General features: G+C 37.8%; 1 protein-coding gene across 5 annotated transcripts in view; it reads right to left on the bottom strand.

The window, feature by feature from the left end:
* Positions 1-22,147, bottom strand: part of Entpd1 (ectonucleoside triphosphate diphosphohydrolase 1) — a 166,583-nt gene that overhangs the window by 39,575 nt on the left and 104,861 nt on the right. For 4 of the 5 annotated variants that reach the window (XM_004838561.3, XM_087185002.1, XM_004838562.3 and 1 more), the window contains exon 2: positions 2,332-2,459. In XM_004838561.3, coding sequence (XP_004838618.2) covers positions 2,332-2,459 — 128 coding nt within the window. Of the gene's footprint in view, positions 1-2,331; positions 2,460-6,209; positions 6,312-22,147 lie in introns of those variants that run through there. The other variant, XM_021253110.2, reaches the window with a different exon arrangement.

The following is a 22,147-nucleotide window of genomic DNA, read 5'->3' as shown; positions in this document are numbered from 1 at the left end:
AACTTAATTACCAATGCAAGTGTTGGAAGATGGGGCCTAATGTGAATGTTTAGGACATGAAGGATCTGCTTTCATGAATGCATTAATGACACAATAAAATGGACTTTCAAGAGTGATCCTGCCCTCTTCCAGTCTACTGCTATATGAGGAATAGGGTTTTTCCCCTATAGAGTAAATGCTCAGTGACTATTTTTAAATGAATGAATACATAAGATCATGCAAAGACCAATGAAATCTAGTTCTTGTCATCAATGTGCTTATAGTTTAGTAGTAACTAGCCAAGTAAACACACCCGTATAATAAAGAGCTCTTAGAGTGTTATGTCAAATGTGCCCCAACCTTGCCCCTATAAGGCTGAACCCAAACTGGATCAGGAAGAAATAAAATAAGACTGTATCATCATCATAAACCAAATATCCCAAGTACAAATATCTATGTTATCTTTTAAACATTCATTTTCAGAAACAAGTACAGTCAGTCCTTTATATTCATTGGTTCTATATCTAAAGATTCAACCAGCTGCAGAGCAAATATTTTTTAAATTGCATCTGTATCGGTTGTGTACAGATGGGTTTTTTCTTGTCATTATCCCCAAAACAATATGGCTTAACAACTATTTAGAGAGAACTTGCATTGTATTAGGTATTATAAGCAATTTAGAGATAATTTAAAGTATATGATATATGAAATTATCTTTGACTGGGACAATGACTGCTTTTCCATTATACATGCCTTGTATTTAAAGAATGGCAAAGACCTTGTTCCATTTTTCTAGGCCAACATAACAACATAGGAGCATGACAGACTTGAAGACCACTATGAATGAAGGAAGTCATCCATGACCACAAGTATTCATTGGGAACAAGAGCTTAAGTCTGCCATGGATTTTTTCCCCCTAGGCAGTCCTGCTCTCCAGTGATGCAATACGGAATATTCAAAAAGGTCAAATCAAGAAGGCAGTCATGTACTTTTGGAGCTAGTAAACAAATAGCAAAACCAAGATGTCATGAGACTTCAACTGTGAGTGAAGTTTTGCCAAAAGAACCAATATCACTCAAGATTAAAAGGCAAGAGACCACTGATTAGATGGCATCATCTTTCTGTCCTGACAAAGTAGCTGCTGTACATAGGCCTACTGGGTTGAACTTGTATAACAAAAAGATGCCAATATAATACCATGCCTTTGCTATACAAAAAATGATTTGGATGCATGGCAAAAGATTTATGGGCCTGGCATGTGCATCCATCTTTCCAGGCTTACTGTTCATCGTCTTCAAATAAAAGAGAATAGGGCCGGGGATTTAGCTCAGTGGTGCAGCTGCCTGCCTCACAAATGCAAGTTCCTGAGTTCAATCCCTGGTACCAAAAAAACAAAACAAAAACAAATAAAAGAGAATATATTTCTATATGTGCATTCTAGGACCTCCATGGTCAAGTTAACTTTTAGATATGTCACTGTCCACATGTACAGATGTGCTCAATAGCATATTCATATCCTCTGTGCACATACAGATTTGTTTACCATCATTTCAGTGGAATGTTACAAAGTAACTATAAATTTACTGTATGCTTTTAAGTTAACAAATTACATAAAAATAATGTCCATATTACAAAAAACTTGGGATATATTCATGTCTGAAACTTTACTTGGATGAACTGGAAAGAAAGCAGAATATGTCACAAAAAGTTAATGATCTTAATGACTTTTATATATTAACTAGTTCTTCAAATGTAGAAATTTAACAAGAAATCTGTGCATCCAAGAAAGAATTCATTTCAAATTCATACTTGGTATATGTATATGTTCTCTGATTTTTTAACCTATTTTGCTGCTTTAATATTTTTTGGAGAAAAGAAACATGTCTTTTGCACAATCTCTGACTTTTAAGTGCTTTATGCAGAGATATTTAATACATGTTATTGATTTGCTGACAGTGATAATAATAGATTTAAAAAGAATGCAGTGTCGTGGCTTCTCGATGAAACAATGAGTAAGAAGTGAAGATAGTACTAGATCATAGAATATCAGCATAGTCTAAAAAAGGTCTGGACAAGGTAAATACAGCATTATCTCTATTTAACAGAGTGTTGACTTAAATTTACTGAATAATCATGAAGACAATTATCTTACCACCACTAATTAATTCAAGGAATTTCTTCTTCTATAAAGAGCATCTGTTTCCATTTTATTCTAATGGATATTGACTTGTTCCTGGGCTTCTAGAATCTCAATTCCTCCTGTATAATTTACCTGAGTCCTTCCTTTCTCACCTCATCCAGGCCCTTCTTTTACATACATATACACACACAGACACACACGATTTCACTTGCCTTAAAATTTTCGGGCAATGGTTTGTTCTGGGTCAGCCCCACAGCAATCAAAGCTATCACAGCAATGATACAGGAGAAACCAAGGATTGCCAGGATATTTTGGGAGCAAAATCTTTTCACACTGGAATCTAAAACCAAGCATCAGAGAAAAAATTAACAAGAAACCAACAAACAATGATTTTCCTCACCTTTCTGTCTGGTCTCGTGATTGCTGGAGAAACTAGACATTTTTTTTAAAGCATGTCTTTTTCCATAAAGCACTTTCAAATGACTGGGAAATAATTCAAGAACAAATGGATCTCTGTCTATACTGTGATGAGAGCCAGATTATTGGTTATAGAAAGGAAAATAGACAAAACTAGGTCACCGATCAGATTTGGAATGATCAGAAGAAAGAATCTCAAATTGGTAGTTTAATAGATAACGTGTACATCAAATTACACTAAAACAAAAACAAAAATAACAAAATTAGACCTCATTTAAAAAATTTATCACAAAATGTTTATTAAAAAGTACTAAGTATATACAAATAAAACATCAAATCCCACCACTCTGTGACATTTCCTGGTTTAACATATCCTTTATATTTCAACCACCTTTATATGATACACAATTGGTAATAGCCTAGAGGCTGAGGAGTTTTAAATATTTTAGACTATCACTCACATTATCTTGTTCTTATTTTCACCTTGTCAAGGGACATTAAAAAAACTCCAATAGAAGAAGTGCATGAAAGTTACTTCAATTGGATTTAAACAGATCATAGAAGAAGTGAACAGAAAATGGAATGATTGCACCACTCCCTCCATTCTGACAAGTCAACTTCTTCCTCACTCAACTTCCCAAATTATCCTCAAATTTCTTAAATTGTTTTGGGAAAGAAGAATAGAATAATGTAAAAAGCAGCATGTGGCTTGAGACTTGAGTTTCAGAATAATTTACACTTATTTAAGGACAGAAGTGGAACCAAGAAAGCTAAAAGAGTAATCTAGGTCTTTTCTTTCTCTCTCCATCTTGGTAAGAAGCAGCTAGCTAGGCTCTGAAATGGGAATTCCTCTTCATGCTCTTGAGCAGAATCTTGGACTTTATCCAAAGGTCTATAACTGCATGTCTCCAGACTTCAACAATCCACAGAATCTTGAACCAATCTTTATACATCAAACACTGCAAAACTTAGAATAAAAAGTTTTACCAACACCATTATCTACTGCTTACAAACAAGGAACAGTAGATGAGATATACAGACAGTATTTTCACCTTCTTCTTGCTTCACAAAACAGCCTCCATTTTGTTCAGATACTTTCCTTTCTCCCAACTCAAGCGTGGTCCTGATCAGTCTATGTAATCTCATTCCCTCACTAGAAACTGGTTCCACAATGGGTACCTACCTAATTATGGCCTGTGAGAACCTGGAGGAAGTCTGCTGAGGTCAAGACTAGGGGAAAAAAAGAAACATTCTCTTTTTCTCATTGTCCTACTTGGACAGGATGGTATCTAGTGATACAGATGGAGAGAACCTGAATCTTTGCTGGCACTTTGAGCTGCTAAGTCAACCAACTCTGAGCCTATTCTCCCATAAAACTTATGCTTTGAACCAGGATTTTAATCACTTGAAGCCAAAACATTCAGATACAATGAGTGTAGCAAAAATGTCTTCTTTGATGCTAGCGCTATGCAATCTGGAAAAAAAAAACCCTAAATATCCCCCATCTTGGTTACCAAAGTTCTGATGTTGACAAACACATCTCCTACAAGCATGTGTTCTGGATGAACATTTTTAAGATCTATTTATTTAGCTCTTTTACTTTCATAAATGACTAGTTTGTTATCTCATTTTCCTTCCATGTATACATAGGCATTGCATTATTCTTAGCATCCAAATTATTACAGTAAGAAGGACTGATAAGATCCCTGCTCTTTGAAGTATACAATCTAGTTAAAATACAGATAAACCAGATAAGAAGCATGTAAGTAAGTGATTTCAGGTCATGATATGTGCTAAGAAGAAATTAAAACCAAGGAATGTGATAAAGTGATGCAGCAAAGGTGGGATGGGGAAGAGATAGTAGATCAAGGGTCAAGAAAACATCTCTGAGAATGTAAGATTTGAGCTGAGACCCAAGTAACAGGAAAATAGCTATAAAAAGGATTAAGAACATCCCAGGACAAAGGAACAGAAAACTGCAAAAGCTCTGTGATGAGAGTCAACATAACATGACTGTAATTGTTACTTTTACTTCCTTTTCCTAATGAGAATACTTGCTAACTTCTTTTTTATTATGGAACAGTTGAACCCACATTTCATCATATTCTTATTAAAGATATGACAAATGAAGTTATGAAAGAGAAGTTTAGGAAATTCTATACACAATTTTTACAATCTTTATTACAAAAAAAGGCTAAATTTGTTTTTCATGTAACCAACTAGATCACACAGAGAGAAGTAACTAAAATACTATGTCTTTCATGGACTATATGGTAGGCAGTTTTCAAAAGCCCTGCTTTTATAGAGGAAGCCAGACTCTTCTCAGGAAGTGGTGCTAGATGTGGAGGTCCAGGCTGGCATATTCAAGACAAGTTCATACAAAGGAAACCACTAAGCTAGGGGTGTAGCTCAGTGGTAGAGTGCTTGCCTAGCATGCAGGAGTCCTGGGTTTGATCTACAGCATTGCAGACACACAAAAAGAGGAACCACTTAGATTACTGCCACCTATTAGACTCCTCAGAGGTCTTTAAGATCCTGTAACTACTGCAATAAACTTCTATTATGGAAAATTCACATTGACAGTCTTTCCCCTAAAATGCTCATTTGATTCACAGGTAACAGAAACATGGTTTCTATCATACAATGTAAAATGGTACCTCAAAAAAAACCCAATTTAAGAAACAATTTGACCAAAAATATCCAATGGCAACGTGTGGGGTCATTTTCCCTTTTTTGGGGGGGTACCGGGGATCGAACTCAGGACTTTGCAGGCGTCGTGCCACTGAGGTAAATCCCTGGCCTCATTTTCCCTTTTGATTTGGCTCACTATACTAGAGAATTCAAATCTGCCATCTCTTTCCATTTTTCTTCCGTGACAAGTGAGAGAGTCAGGTAATAACCTGACAGACAAAACTGAAAGAAATTCAAGCTTTAGGAAAACACAGACTGATTTCAAGTAAATTAGGTATGTCAGAAGCACAGGTGCGTGATACATACACACACACACACACACACACACACACACACAAAACACTCGTCTTTTTAAACCTTAGAGAAACAGCTATCAGGATGTGTGGTTAAAATCTTTTTAAAGTAAAAATTAAAATTATTTTATTGTGTCCTTAGTAAAAATCCTGCTGTACAGAAAAATTCCATCATTTCTACTTCATGACACCAAAACTGTAGTAACATGAAACATTAATCCATTAATAGACATCTTTGGGGTATTGACAGAGGTGAGTAACTTCAGGCAAAAGCAACAAAAATTTTGTTTTGTAGATCCAGTGCAAATGACTAGATTCAAATTTGTTCCAATTTCTGATGGGCCATATCAGGACTAGTCTTAGCTTGCCATATAGAGAACAAAACAGCGAGTGCGAACAAGTGCTGGTGAAGAAACATCAGAGGAGTGCCATGGTCCTTCCTCCATTTATATAGTTTAGCAATGGAACAAGTCCTGAAGCTCAGTTGGACTGGTCCCAATTTGAACTCGCCATTTGCCCAACTCTCAGAGTCAAAGTTTTCCTACAATCTCTGCCACCTTCCTTCAGTTCCACCAGAGGACACATATCTAGGTTGTTCTCATATTCAGGGACTTAAGGTCCTTTCTCATTGCTTTATCCCAGGTCCCTAGACCTACTTCTTTCTATGTACATTGATATCCACTCCCCACCTGTTCCCATCACCTATACTTCATATCTGATCTTCCGTAACACCCCTTTCTAGCTGCAGGATCTTCTATAATTGCGGCTCTTCCTAATCAAGAACCTATGGTAGCTTCCTGCTGCTTGTTCTATTGGTGTCCAACATCAGAATGCCTGACATTATGACTACTAGAATGTAAGCTTTCTAGGGGCAGGGTCTTTTTTTTTCAGGCTTGGGCTTGTTCATGGCTATATCCCATGAATGAATAAATTTTGTATTGTCTGAATTTTTGTTCAGTGTGCAATATCCTTCACTTGGAATTCCATTCTCATTTTTTTTTTTTTTTTTTTTTTTTGGTACTGGGGATCGATCTCAGGTCCTTGCGCTTACACAGCAGGCAGCGAAACCACTGAGCTAAATCTCCGGCCCTCCATTCTCATTCCCTATCAAGTCTTTCTTCTTGCCTTCTTAAACACCAAGTTCAATAGGTATGTTTCCCTCCATACCATTAAAAGGTCAATTATTCCATTAGTCTTCTCTTCATATGCTCCTTCTAGATACTTAATTGTTTGAACCCCTTCAGTTTAAGTATTTTACAGCTGAAGAGGGGACTATGGTTTATTTATTCTTTCACTTAGTCATTGAACAATTATTTACTATGCACTAGAGTTCCCTAGGTCAGCGATGGTGAAACTTCTAGAGATGAGTGCCCAAACTGCAACCCAAAACCCACTTATTTATCACAAAGTGCCAACACTGCAATTAAACCTGAATAATGAGGTTTTGGTTGAGAAAAAAACCTCATATATTAACATCTTTCATCTTAAAAGAAAAACATAATAACACATGTGCCATAGGTTTGCCACCACTGGGCTAGGCTCTAAGTTATAGCAGTGAAGAAAACTGATAAATGTCCCCATCTTTATGGTGCTTCGTATTCCAGTTTGGAAGAAAAGACAATAAATAAGATAACCAAGTAGAGCCAGGTATGGTGGCACATACTTGTAATCCTAGCACTTGGGAGGCTGAGGATAGTTGCTCCAAGTTCAAGACCAGTCTGAGCTACATAGTCAGTTCAAGGGCAGCTTGAACCACATAGTGAGGCCCTTGCCTATAAGGCTTTGAAAATCTCAGTAAAAACTTTGGCTTCTGTTGACTTATTCTAGAGTAATTTGTATTATCTGTGCCCAGCACTTAGGGGTGAACAAAAAACCATCAAGTGGCAATGGAAAGCAAGGATGTGGCCTGTAGGGCAGCATACCCCTGCCTTTTACATGGTGATGAGGTGCTGAGACTACCTCCAATGAGGTCAGGCTATAGGGTAACAAGGGCAAACAGAGCCAAGAGTGGACACAGCCTGGCTCCTTCAGGATGGACCTTGTGCCCACATCAGGGCCATGTTGACACATCCAACAGGAATAAATACCATCATCACATGGGGCAGTCTTCTCAGTACCTCCTGGGCTCCTTGATGGCTCACCACTGGACAGTTTTTGCTGAAGGTTCATGATCAGGAAACATCACCAAGCCTACAGTCACTAGGATTCATCAGCAGAAAGGCAAACTCCACATTCTTCTGGGGGAATGTTTCAAGCTACAGCACACTCCAGAGACACATTTTTAATCTCTCTAATCCCCTGTTTTCTCATATGTAAAATGACAGTCATATTAGTATCGACTGCACAGAGCTGCTATGTAAGATTCAGTGAGCTAACAATACTTAACAGCCTATATTTATAGATATTACTATATTCCAGATTCTACTTTTAGCACTTTAAATAATAGTATGTCTACTCATTGGATTATAGTGAGGCTTAAGTTACTTTAACTCTCACTATAATCCTTTGAGAATTATAAATAATTTAACAACTATAATAGTATGAGGTAGATATATTATTATCATTTGTTCAGAATCTGTATCAGTTTCCTAGACTTGCTACAACAAATTGCCGTGAACTTGGAGGCTTAAAACAATGGAAATTTATTCTCAAAATTTTGGAGGCCAGAGTCCAAAATCAAAGTGTCATCAGAACTGTTAGGGCTTATATCTAGATGTCCCCCCAAAGCCTCATGCAGTCATAGGTGGGGCTTTTTGGAGATGGCTGGATCTAGAGTGTGTGATGCTGGGTTCAAGGGTGTGTGATTACTAAATTAGTCCACCAGTGGTTTGGCATAGTTCTGGGTAGGATCAAGGGTACCCCACCCTGGGTGTGAGTGCTACTCACCCTAAGGGTGTGTAGCCTGGATAAGATATAAGGGACAGAAAGAGGGTACCTGCTTGTTTTGTTGCTTGCTTGTTGACTTGCTGACTTCTGCCTTATGTCTATCATGAACTGTTTCTTCTCTGTGATGCCCCTCTGCCATGCCACCCTGCCTTGAAGCCGGCCAACTATGAACTGAAACCTCTATAAACTGTGAGATAAATAAATCTTTCCTTCTTTAACTTTAGGTATTGAGTATTTTTGTCTCAGCAATGAGAAAAGTAACTAAGACAAGGGCCATATTTCCTTCAAAACTCTGGAGGATACTCTTCTTGCATTTTCCAGATTCTGATGACTTCTGACACTCCTTGGCATTATGCAAATCTCTGCCTTATGTTCTGCACATGGTCTTTTACCCTGTGTCTCTGAATGTATATTTCCCTCTATTTTCTCTTATAAAAATATGTTATTAGCCTGCTTTAAAACCAGATGATCTCATTTCAAGATCTTTAATTTAATTACAACTGCACAGACCCTATTTCCAAATGAGGTCACACACAGACACTATTATTGTCATCATCTGCACTTTACAAATGAGGAAACTGCATCACAGAGAAGCTAAATAACTTACCCAAATTACACTGACATAAAATGTTGGGCCAAGAATTAAACTCAAGTATTCTCTTCCAGAGCACAGGCTTTTCTTTTTTTCCATTTAGTTTATTGGTACATTTTAGGTATACAAATACATTTACATTCATCATGGGGATCTTGTACCATTACATGAGTATCTTGGTTCTTATTTTTTCCCCATTCCCCTGCCCTCCCTTCACCCCCTTCACCCTTCCCTATTTACAAAGACTTTGTTTCAATGTTTTTTCCTTTTCTCATATTTTTTCTTTTCCCTTCTTTCTTTTCTCCTTCCCCTCCTACTTCCCCTATTCCTTTAGACATTTTCTGCCTATTTCAAAATATCAATTATACATTTTGATTCTTATTTACACTTTTAGTTTTTCACACCAGAGTAACTATTTGATATTTACACATGCAGAGCACAGGCTTTTAATTACCACCCTCCCCTACCCCACAAGACTGAGTCTTACTTATACAGTTCTTAGAGGCACAATATTGTATGTGGTAGCAAATTCCATCATCTAGAAGTGAAAAATGATTATCACTGAGGATTTGGCTGGAGGGGTTGTCTAGACTTCTCACTGATGACATCGCCAACGTCCTAACTTTGAAAATCACCAGTCTTTGATCCTGGGAGTCAGAAGCTTAGCTAAGTGAAAGAAGGCTGAGGTTGTCATTCTCAGGAACATTAAAGGACTTTCCCAGTCATACATCTTACAAAAGGCAGAACAGTGCTTTGATTCCAGTCATCTACACTCCAATGCTTTCAACCATTGTCTTGCATGAGAGGCAGATACAAATTATTCAGCTTTATTCCTTCTCAGCTGTCCAAGTTCTATTCAAATAAAAAGGTCTTTTTCTATTTTACACCTTCATATTTCTCCAATTAATCAATCCAGAGTCAAGTTCAGGGGTCAAGTTCAGTTTAATTTACTGGGTTTATTCCTGCTTGTTTTTTACTTAAAGAAGGCAGTAACAATAAGTAAAAACACAAAAGCTAAAAATGAACTTCAAGGCATCAAAGATTATTACCCAAAAGATAAAGGAAAGGATAGGGAGAGAAATAAGATGTCCTAGGTGTCTCAGCTGCTTTTCTCATTGCCATAATTGGCTGCCTCCAAGGCAGGGTGGCTTGGCAGAGGGGCACTGCAGAGCATAAAACAGTTAATGGCAGAAGACAGCAAAAGTAAGTAAGTAAGGGACCTTAACAGCATCTTTCTGCTCCTTTAATCTTTTCCAGGCTACTTAGAGGGGGTAGTACTCACACCCTTAATCCTAGTGCCCTTGAGCCTAGCATTGCACCATGAGTCAATTCCAGCATCACACACTCTAGATCCAACCACCTCTGAAAAAGCCCCACCTATGACCCCATGAGCCTTGGGGGGGTCGCTTAGACATAAGCCATAACACTAGGGTTGGGAGAACCAGGCAAGAAGAGAGAGCCAGAGAATATGAGGAAGGGGAGAGTTTGACTGAGAAAGAAAAAGAGAGGTAGAGAGATAATTAAATAGCCCATGTTCTGTTCCACTGATCTCTTGAACCACAGACCTCAGAGAAGTTACTTGGCTTTTATTTATGACCTTTTATTTCCATCTTTGAAATGTCAACTAGCTGGTTATTCTCATTTCAGTTCATAGCTCTTTAGCTAGAAAAAGAGTGTATTTATCTTCACAAAGCCTGGCTGATACTGAGTGGACCACTCAAAGACTCAGCTTTGGCTAGGGAGGCCCTATCTTGCTTGGTGCATCCAGGCAGTGGAGATGGGGTTGGGGTGCAGAACAAGCTCTCCTGCAAATCGGATTCTGCCTAACCCCAGGCTGCCCTCCCCACAGACCTTCCTGTGTGGTGCACTCTGTTCAGATTACCAGCCATAACTGACTTGCACTTGGTTATGTCTGACTTTAAGAATATTAATGATTGCAAAAATCACATGCCAACAGAAACTGCGTGGGAAATAAGGAAGCAAGGAAGGAGTTCCCTACCCTCACTCTTCTTCTCCTTACTTCTTCCCATCACAGCACCCACTCTCTTACCCACATCCCTTTCAGCTTCCCCCGAATTCTTTTGCCTATAGATTGCATTGAGAACAAAAGGCCTTTGTGGTCATCATCAAATCTCATGTTTAAGTATGGGGATGGCAGGAAGTAGGATTGTTTCTGGTAAAGTGATATCACTAAGACTACAAGGAGGAATTCCCTGTGTTCCGGCCAAAAGGCATAATAATCTGGCGTATTGATAGTATCTGCGATAAGTACATTGCTTCCACTAAATTAATCTTTTTTTCATATCTGAAATTTAAAAAATGGTACCTTGGGACTCTTCCCTTTCTCAGGGGCAGCTGCGTTTGTCAATGATCTGTAGTTATTTTCAATGAGAAATACTGACAAAATCTATACTGGCCATGCATTATTAGTGTGGAGCAATAGTGGAGGCAGCATGAACTGGTTCAGTTTACCTAGCCTTAGAGTCCCTTTTTTTCGCATATTGCATGCATAATCCTCTCTATACAAACAGTTAATAAATACACGGAAAAATGTTCAACATTACTGGCCATTCAAGAAATGCAATTTGAAACAACACTAAAATTCCATCTCACTCCAGAAAGAATCCCTGTCATCAAGAAATCACCAATGACAAATGCTGAAGAGGCTGCAGGGGATAAAAGAACCCTTCTTCATTGTTGGTGGGAGTATAAACTGGTACAACCAATATTGAAGTCAGTATGGAGATTCCTCAAAAAACTAAAAATAGAAATTCCATTTGACCCAGGTCTTCCCCTTCTAGGTATCTTCCTGGAAAAGTTAAAGAAATAAAATCACAGTGTTGTATGGATATCCATGTTTATAGCAGCACAAATCATAATAACTAAATCTTGAAAGCAGCTTATATGTTCATCAACAGATAAATGGATAGAGAAAATATGGTATTTATATACAATAGAGTATTACTTTGCCATAAAGAAGGATAAACTCAAGTCATTTTAAGGAAAATGGATGCACATTAGGATCATAATGTTAAATGAAGTACATCAGACACACAAGCTTAAATATCACATTGTTTCTCTTATATGAGAAACTCAGTATATAAATAAAGTGTAACATAAAAGGCAGATAATAGGAAGAAAAATGTTACCATAATTCAGCATGGACAATATATATGAAAGTGTATCTTGATTAAGTATAATTGTCTTATGTGTTGTGTTTTCTTTAACTATTAGTATAGCTGTTAATCTGTATTTATGATAATTAAACTGATAAAGACTCATAAAATAAATAGATCTGACACTGGCAAAAAATTTTTTAAAAAGAGGGTGGAGGAGGCCCGGGGATTTAGCTCAGTGGTTCTGCCGCCTGCCTTGGAAGCGCAAGGATCCAAGTTCGATCCCCAGTACCATAAACAAAACAAAAAAAAAGAGGAGGGGAAGGGGAAAAAGAATTGAGATGTGTAATGTACATGTAGTTCTCACTATGAATGTAATCATAATGTATTGTAAACATGTACTAATAAAAATAAAAATGCTTTGAAAATGTATTATAGTAAAAGATACATTGTCCTTAATCCTCCTCAAAATACTCCCCATTGCTTCAAACACACTTACACCATCATTCTTGGCACTTTCTAATGCAGTTCTGGATGTCCTCTTCTGTGAGTGTCTTTAGGAGTTGTGATTAAATATGGTGAATGCTGGTGCCAAGGGATTCAAGGGAAAGGTGAGCCCAAAAAAGCATTACAGTGTATCTTCATCCATCTTATTCCCTGAATCTAGTGCTGTGCAACTCCTGGCTCTTCCCAAAAGTCAAAATGACAATGCAAGGTACACCTTCCCAATCAATTCAGGACATCAAGACAGCCACAACAATGCAAATAACGACTCTCAAGAAAGAGCACTTCAAGAACCTCTTCAGGAAGTGGCAAGAACGATGGAAAAAGTGTGTTGAAGTATGAGGGAGTACGTTTAGGGGGATTAATGGCAATTAATGGCAATGTGTCTTTTTCTGTAATAAATTCTTTAAAATTCATTTAAAATATTCACTTTTTATCATACATTATATATCATATTGTGATCATTTTTTATCCCTTTCCCCCTCATTCTCACCTGTGCCCCTTCCCCAGATGCCCTTCCCTATCTCAAAAATGTCTACCTCCGTTTCCTGTAATCTTTCTTTTATTTTTCTCTTTACTTATATTTTGAGTTTCTCATATAAGAGAAACCATGCAATATTTAACCTTCTATGTCTCATTTATTTTATTTAAAATTATGCTCTCAAAACCCATCCATTTTCCTATGACTAAAATTTATCCTTTTTTTTTTGTACTGGGGATCGAACTCAGGACCTTGCGCTTGTCAGGCAGGTGGAAATTTATCCTTTTTTATGGCTAAGTAGTACTCCATTGTGTATATACCACATTTTCTTTATCTATTCATCCATTTATAATCATCTAGGTATCATGAATTGCAATGCTATAAACATGGGTATGCATGTATCACTATAAAATGATTTCTTTAACTCTCAGAAAGATACTCAGGAGGGGTATAGTGAGTTAAATGGAATTTCTATGTTTAGTCTTTAGGGAATCTCCATACTAATACCTACACTGGTTGTACCAGTTTACATTCCCACCAACAGTGAAAATGGGTCCTGTACCCCACCGCCCCGGATCCCTGCCAGCATTTGTTGTTGTTTGAGTCCTTGATGATAGCCATTTTAGGGGAGTAAGATAGAGTCTCAGTGTTTTGATTTGCCTTTCTCTAATAGCCAAAGATCCTGAACTTACTGGCTATTTGTACTTCTTCCTTTGAGAAGTGTCTATTCATTTCATTTTCTCAGTTTTGATTGAGTCTTTTGTTTGGTCTAATTTTTTCGAGTTCTTTAAATGTTTTAAATATTAGTCCTCTATCAGAGGAGTAGCTGGAAAACATTTTTTTCCCATTCCATACATTACCATTTCATTCTGTTAATTGTTTCCTTCACTGTAAAGAAGCTGTTTGATTTAATATAATCCCATTTGTTAATTCTTGGTATTATTTCTTGAGGTAGTAGAGATCTGCTTATGAAGTCCTCGCCTATGTCTATGTCTTCAAGCATTTTTCTTATTTTATCTTTAAGCAGAGTCAAAGTTTCTGTTTTTATATCTAGGCCTTTCAGTCTTTTAAATTTGATTTTAGTATAGGGAGAGAGCTAAAGGTCTAGATTCATTCCTTTGCATGTGGATAACCAGTTTCCCAAGCACCTTTTGTTAAAAGGTTGTATTTTTTAACATTAGTTTTTAGTCCCTGTGTCAGACAGCCAATGGTGCATGGGGCTGTTTCTGTTCTGTTCTATTCCATTGGTTTATATGTCTATTTTTTGTGCCAGTACTATACTGTTTTTATTACTATATCTTTATAAATAAAATCAACAAGCCCTTAGTGAAACTTACCTAATGAAGGAAAGAAAAAGCCCATATTGATGCAATTAAAAATGAAAAAGCAAAATTACAACAGAAATCACTGAAATCCAGAGAATTATAAGAAACTATTTAAAAAATTATATTCCAATAAATTGGACAACCTAGAAGAAATGGATAAATTCCTAAATGTGTACAACTTAATAAAATTGAACCAAGAAAATATAAAATACCTGAATAGACCAATAACAGGTGATAAAATTGAGGAAGTAATAAAAACTCTACCAAGCAAGAAAAGTCCAGGACACAATGAATTCATTCATGAATTTTATGAGAATTTCAGAGAAGAACTAATGTCAAAAATTCTCATTTTTTCCCCATGAAATCAAAGGGAAAGAAATACTACCAAACTGATTCCTTAAATCCAATATTACCCTGATACCAAAACTGGATACGGATTCAACAGGAAGACAGGGAGAGAAAGACAGAGAGAGAGAGAGAGAGAGAGAGAGAGAACTATAGGCCAGTATCCTTGATGAACATAGATGCAAAAATCCTCAACAAGATACTTGCAAACAAAATGCAACAAATGATTAAAAAGATTATGTATCATGACCAAGTTGGCTTCGTCCCAGGGATACAGGATTATTCGATATACTTACACATGAAAAAATTAAGTATAACCACATGATCAGCTCAATAGGTATAGAAAAGGCCTTTGACAAAAAAATCAAACATCCTTTCATGATTTTTTTAAAAAGCCCGACAAAAATAGGTACAGCACAACCTTATCTCAAACTAGTAAAAGGCATTTATGACAAATCCTCTGCCAACATCAGAGTAGACTGAACATAAGTAACACACTTTGTATGTCACTGTCTCTCATCACTCCCTGATGGTACCCTCTAGTGGCAGGAAAACAAGATCAGGGCTCCCACTGATTCTGGATAATAGCAAGTTGTATAATCATTTCATTATATATTACAAGGTAATAATAATACAAATAAAGTGCACAGTAAATGTAATGTGTTTGAATCATTCCCAACTCACTCCCGACTCTGGTTTGTAAAAAAATTGTCTTCCACAAAACCAGTCCATGGTGCCAGAAAAGGTTGGGGACCACTGCACTTGCCTATGAACTTAAGTGTGTTATTTCCCTGAAAGTTCTTCCTCCATTGTGATGAAGAATGCCCCCTCTAAAATAATAAAAATAATTCCTCACTCCCTGATTTCATACACATCAAGCTATCTTGACATCTCAATTTTTCTACAATTTAAAAACAAAGTCATTGTTAGGAAATGGGTGTTATACTCTATATACTCATGTTTTGCATGTTTGCTTTCATAGGAAGTCTCCTGCTTTTTATTCTATGAGGTGAAACTGATTGTCCCTATAAAACTTGGGCTCCCTGTAAAATATGGAAGCAATGTGGAGACCACAGAAACTATGTGGCCAACACAATGTGTGTACCCCTTGCTCACACCCAGGCTTCCTGCTATCACATTCACTCAGGCTCACTTAACATATCTAAATCCTTAGGCAAGTGCAGTGGTCCCCGAGAAGTACAGCCAGACAAGGAAGGCTAGCTTTGGAGGGCCAACAGTCAAAAATGATTCCTTGTGATTTCTGTCCTTTGGAATTCAACCCTTTTCTGAGTGAACAGGAAAGTGTCTTCACCTTAGAAAAGTCAACATACCACACCCAGGGGAGCACATATTATGGTGCTACAAAATGTCTGCCAAAATAGTTAGAATTCTTTACAGAAATTCCCAAAAACCCAAAGACTCAGAGGAAAAGAGTTGAAGAGGAAAATTGTACTCTACTTTTTCTAGAACAGGACGGACATTGTCTTAATGTCTGAAAATGACTTAGATAGGCTCATCCTTAGGAATGACATAGTCAGCAAAGACAATACTTGGATATCAAAGAAAATATTGGTCCCACTCTGCCTTTTTCTTTCATGATTGGGTGGGGAAAGGCCACATCCTCTCAGAGCTTTATAAAATGCTTGTTTATTCCACTTCTCTCACCTTCAATTCTCTCCTTCTAACATCTCCAGTGAGAAGACTCCCACCAGACTAGTTCTTATGACTTGACTTCCTCTAACTTGTTTTTCTTTTCTCCTCACCATTTGTAAACTTCCAAATTCTACCTCCTTAGAGCCCACTTACTCCAGGACATTCTACATCTGGCTTCTGCCCCAATATTCCACCAAAGCTGCTTACATAAACATCAACAACAATCTCCTAGTGCTAAATTCAACTGACAGAAGTCAGCATTTAATTTCCTGATGTCCCACTACTTCCCTATCTTAGTGTCTTAGTTATTTTCTCATCACTGAGACACAATACCTGACACCCACAACTTAAAGCAGGAGAGGTTTATTTTGTCTCACAGTTGGTAGAGGTTTCAGTATACAGTCAGTAGGCTGCTAGGCAAGTCAGCTAGGCACAGGAGACAAAGCTCATGGCATTGTGGTGGGAAGCAGAGAGGGAGATCAAGGGAGGAGGGGGGAATACAGTATATGCCCTTCCAGGCCATACCCTCAGTGACCCACCTCCTTCAACCAGGCTTCATCTCCCAACATCACATTTCACTATAAACTTGTCAGTGGACTAGTCCACTGATGAGTATCACACCCCCATGATCCAGTCACCTCACAAAAGTCCCACCTATGCTCACATGAGATTGGGGGGGAACATCAGGCTATAAACCATAACACTTGGCTTCCATGACACTAGACTGTTTTAGTAATCCTCCTACTTCTCTGACCCCTACTTTGCTGGTTCTTTTGTTCATATTCTTTAAAGATAAATGTTCCACAGCATTCCATCTTGGAACCTTGGCTTATCTGATTTTATATACATCTACCTAAATGAAGGTGATGACTCTCTAATCTTCATGGAGATAAACTTCTATCACAACAATTTAGGTGTCTTTCTGGCCACAATTCCCTGACTTTTATTTGTAACCCTGAAACTTTTCTTTGAGCTCTAGATTCATAATGCTAGTCACCTACTGGACATATCTGCTTCAATATTCTACAGCTAAACTCATCATGTTTAAAATTTAACTCCTTCTTCCCATTAATGTTTCTTCATATCTATCTAGTAATGGTCACCATCTCCCATCATTCCATGTGCCTAGACTCCCTCTTCTCTCGCCAAACTCTTATTTTATTCTATCTACCCACTAAATATCTCTCAACTCCATAAATTTGACTATTTCTTTCCTGTATTCCTATAGCAGCTTCTGTGTAAGTCCTTATACCTCTATTCTCTTCCCCTTCCAATCCATCCTCTACTTTTAAGCTAGTATGATCATCCCCCAAATGCAAACTTCATTATATAGCCCTATCAGTATGAAGTTCTTCAAAGATTCCCATTCCCCTCAAAATAAGTGCCAAACTCTTTACTATAATTTTAAGGCCATGCCAACCATCCAGCTACTGAATCCAGGTGTACTGAATGTGTTAGGTGTAAATGGGCCTTTTTTTCACCTCCTCATGCTTTGCAAGCTGTTTCTGCTTCTATTTTCTGCCTTAAACACTTTTTTTCTCTTTTTCATCTAACTCTATGTAACAAAGAAATTTAGGCTGAAGATAATCACTTTAAGTGCCATTGTTGCCTCTACCCCTTCTCTAATAATGGATTAAATACCCTCCTTTGCATCTTTCTCGGAGCTTATCTCCCATAATGCTATAATAACTGCTAACCTGTGTCCATTTTCACCAAGAGATGGAGCACCTTCGGCACATTTCAGCTCCCCAGCAAAAAAATCTGGCCTATAGCAATGTTCTACATGTCAGCTCAATAAATGAATGGATAAGGTTGTTTTGGATTTTTAGTACACAGTGTTTTCCATCAAAAAGAGAGGGAGGTTTGACTATTACACATGTGTTTTAACTGCTTAGCTCAATGGTTCTATTTTTAGTGAGCTGCCAGGCAACCTCATCTTTAGTCTGCCTGTTTTGTTGGAAGGAAGGGGACAGATGTTTGGGCAGTAAATCCAAAGTCTGGATCCCAGAGCTTAGTCATAAACTCCACAGGATATTTTTTCACTGAATTATCAAGAATAATAAGACTCAAGTGCCATGTTTATAACTGAAGGAACTACGTGCTTAGATAGTCATTGCTTAGCAAACATGGTTAACTCTACAAGTATATGACAGTCAATCGTTCTGATTAAAGAGAGGTAGTATATGTTTAGGTAATGATACATCACTATTTTTGACTGTGTAATGATCCTGTGAGGTGGAATCTCAACCCTGTTTTTCACTTGTTGGGCAAATTATTTCATCTTTCCAAGTCTTCCTTTTCTATAATAAAATTTTTAAAGCATCACTTGCTTTGGTAAGTTGATGTAAAGATATAATGAGCAAAAAAAAAATTATAATGAGTGCTGTATGAAAAAAGTGATTATAGAAATTCCACCAAGCCCCGTGGCCTGTTACTGACTATATGTGGGAAGTACCCTTTATTTAGTCCAGATATGTATTAGTGACATTTCAGCCCCTTCAGCTTGGATATCTCATAGACATCTCAAATCTATTCTCCCAAATATAATTTATGCTTCTTTCTTCCTCCACAAGCCTGTTTCTCCCCAACCTTTCCATAGCTCAACATTCATAACTCAAGTGAACATCTCTACCCTTCATCCATTGCTGACATCAAAAACAGCAGTAGCATACTTTATTCCTTTCTCACTATTATGATTTGTGTTTAGATGTCCCCCCAAAGCCTCATGCAGATGAGGTGGGGCTTTCTCAGAGGTGGATGATTCTACAATGTGTGATGCTGGGTTTAAGGACATGAGATTACTAAACCACTACATGTGAGTGATCGATTTGGCACTGCCCTAATCCTGGTAGTCTGAATGGGATAAAATGGGGAGAAAGACACCGCTGAGGTCCATTGTGCTTCTGCTACCCTGTGGGTGACATGAACTGTTTCTCCTCTGTGATGCCCCTCTGCCATACGCCACTCTGCTTTGCAGCCAGCTGATTATGGTCTGAAATCTCTGAACTATAAGCCAAATAAACCTTTCCCCCTTTAACTTTGGGTGTCAGGCATTTTGTCTCAGCAATGAGAAGGGTAACTAACACACTAACCTTTACTCTTCATAACCAAGTAACTCACTCATTCAGAAAATCTTCCTGAGACCTTTTGCCAAGTCCTAAAATTCTACTTCCCAATGACTCTGATGCCCATGTAACCTTGTCCATCACAATGTTACCTTCTTCATCCAACCACCACACCCTTTCACAGCAGGCTCCTAAATGCCCTCCCCACATCCATTCTAGTCTCTCAACAATCTGCTTTCTAACTGCAGCCACAGTGATCTTTTCAAAGTCAATATGATCACAGATCACCTACTAGTTATTTGGAACACTGCATTGACTTCCCATTGCTCTTAGAATGAAGAACAGAATTTCTAAGAGAGGGCATTGGTGTTGCATGTTCTGGCCTTCCACTTGTCTTATAACCACTAAATTTCCTTCTATCTGTGACACATTTCATCCCTCACTTTGTCATGCTCTCCCTATCACAGGGACCTACCACAATTTATTTGCTCTGACTGGAACATCTGTTTTCTACCATCTTTGCTTGGGTATTTTCTATTCAGCATTCAAATCCCACCTGAAAGTCACATCCTCAAAGGTAGCTTAAAAAACCTTCCCTGAACTCTACACTAGCTGTTGCCATTCACAGTATTCTAAATTTTTTCATTATAATTAAGTCTATTATAATCAGTTGCCTATATGAGTAACTTTTTTACCAAATCAATCTGTCTAATTCTGCTGTACATTAAGTTCACTGCAGAACTTTGTAAGAACACCAACTCTGGGGTACCAATTCAAACAAATTAAACCATAATCACCGAAGGTGGGACCTGAACTTTGGCATTTTTTAATGTATCTAGCAGGCTAGACGAGAACCACTGGTTAAGAAGGCAAGAACGAGGCCGGGAATTTAGCTCAGTGGCACCGCATCTGCCTTGCAAGTGCAAGGTTCTGATGATGATGTTGTTGCTGATGCAGTTGATATGGTTGTGGTTCAAATCATTAAGCCATATAACTTACTGTCATATTGTTGGTCTTTGTGATTCTTTTTTTTTTTTTTTGAGTTTGTAAAAAATTATTTTATTGGCACATTTTAGGTATATTATATAGTAACATTCATCACTGAAAATTTGCACCTTTACATAAATCTCTCTTGGTTCTTATTTTTTCTCCATTCTGCTGCCCTCCCTTGAACCCGTCCATCCCTCCCTATTTACAAAGACTTTGTTTCCATTCTTTCATTTTCTCATATTAATTCCATTCCGTTCTTTCATTTCCCCTAGCCCTCCCACTTCCTCTTTGCCCCTTTTTTCCCTATTTCACATCATCTATTATACCTTTTAGTTCTTATTTATACTCTCAGCTTTTCACACTAGAGAAACTATTCAGGATTTACACATGTGTGTCCTATTTATTTCACTTAAGAGTATCACCTCAATGTGCATCCATTTAGCTATAAATGTCTCTAATTTCTCATTTTTTATGGCTGAGTAGTACTCCATTTATTTTAAAAAACCACATTTTCTTTATCCAGTCTCCAGTTGATGGGCAACTGGGCTGGTTCCAAGTTTTAGCTATTACAAACTGTGCTGCTATAAACATGGGTGCACATATATCGCTGTGGTATGATACTTTTAATTCTTTGGGGAAGATATCCACCAGGGGAATAGCTAGGTCAAATGGGACTTCCAGTCCTAGTTCTTTGAGGTATCTCCATACTGATTTCCACAGTGGTTGGACCAGTCTACTCTCCCACCAGCAGTGGAGCAGGGTTCTTTTTTCCCCACAGCCCCGCCAGCATTTGTTATTAGCTGATTTCATGATAGCAGCCATTCTTTCTGGGGTGAGGTAGAATATCAGCATTGTTTTCATTTGCATCTCGTGGATGACCAGTGATGTTGAACATTTTTTCATATGTTTATTTGCTTTTTCTACTTCTTTGTCTGAAAAATGTCTGTTCATTTCAGATGCCCATTTTTCGATTGGGTCTTTAAATTTGGGAGGTCTGATTTTTTTAAGTTCTTTATAGATTCCAGATAGTAGACCTTTGTCTGAGGAATAGCAGGTGAAAATTTTTTCCCACATTGTGGATTGTCTCTTCACTCTGTTGGTGGTTTCTCTTGCTGTGCAGAAGCTTTTTAATAAGAAGAGTTCCCACTTATTGATTGTTTCTGCTAGTTCATGGGCAACTGATATTTTGTTCATAAAATGTCTTCCTACACCAATGTCTTCAAGAGTTCTACCTAAGGCTGGGGATTTAGCTCAGTGCTTCGGTCACCTGCCTCACAAATGGAAGGTCCCGAGTTCGATCCCCGGTACCAAAAAAAGAGTTCTGCCTAACCTCTGTTCAAGTCGCTTGAGTGTTTCTGTTTTAATATTTAGATCTTTAGTCCATTTTGATTTTAGTTTATTGCATGGTAGGAGATATAGGTCTAGTTTTAATCTTTGGAAAGCTGAAACCCAATTTTCCAGCACCATTTACTAAAGAGGCTATCTTTCCTCCAGTGAGGGTGTTTGGCTCCTTTGTTGAAGATGAGGTGGCTGAGTGTGTCTGGCGTTGTTTCTGCATCTTCTAATCTGTTCCACTGGTCCTCAGGTCTGTTTCTTTGCCAGTACCATGCTGTTTTTATCACAGTAGCTTTGTAGAATAGTTTCAAGTTGGGGATTGTGATACCCCCTGC

Source organism: Heterocephalus glaber, unplaced genomic scaffold (assembly GCF_053883595.1).
Source record: "Heterocephalus glaber isolate CG9 unplaced genomic scaffold, H.glaber_assembly_v1.0 deba00001497, whole genome shotgun sequence".
Lineage (NCBI taxonomy): Eukaryota > Metazoa > Chordata > Mammalia > Rodentia > Bathyergidae > Heterocephalus > Heterocephalus glaber.
Note: the sequence above shows the minus strand (reverse complement) of the source record. Positions and strands in the feature narration are given on the sequence as shown.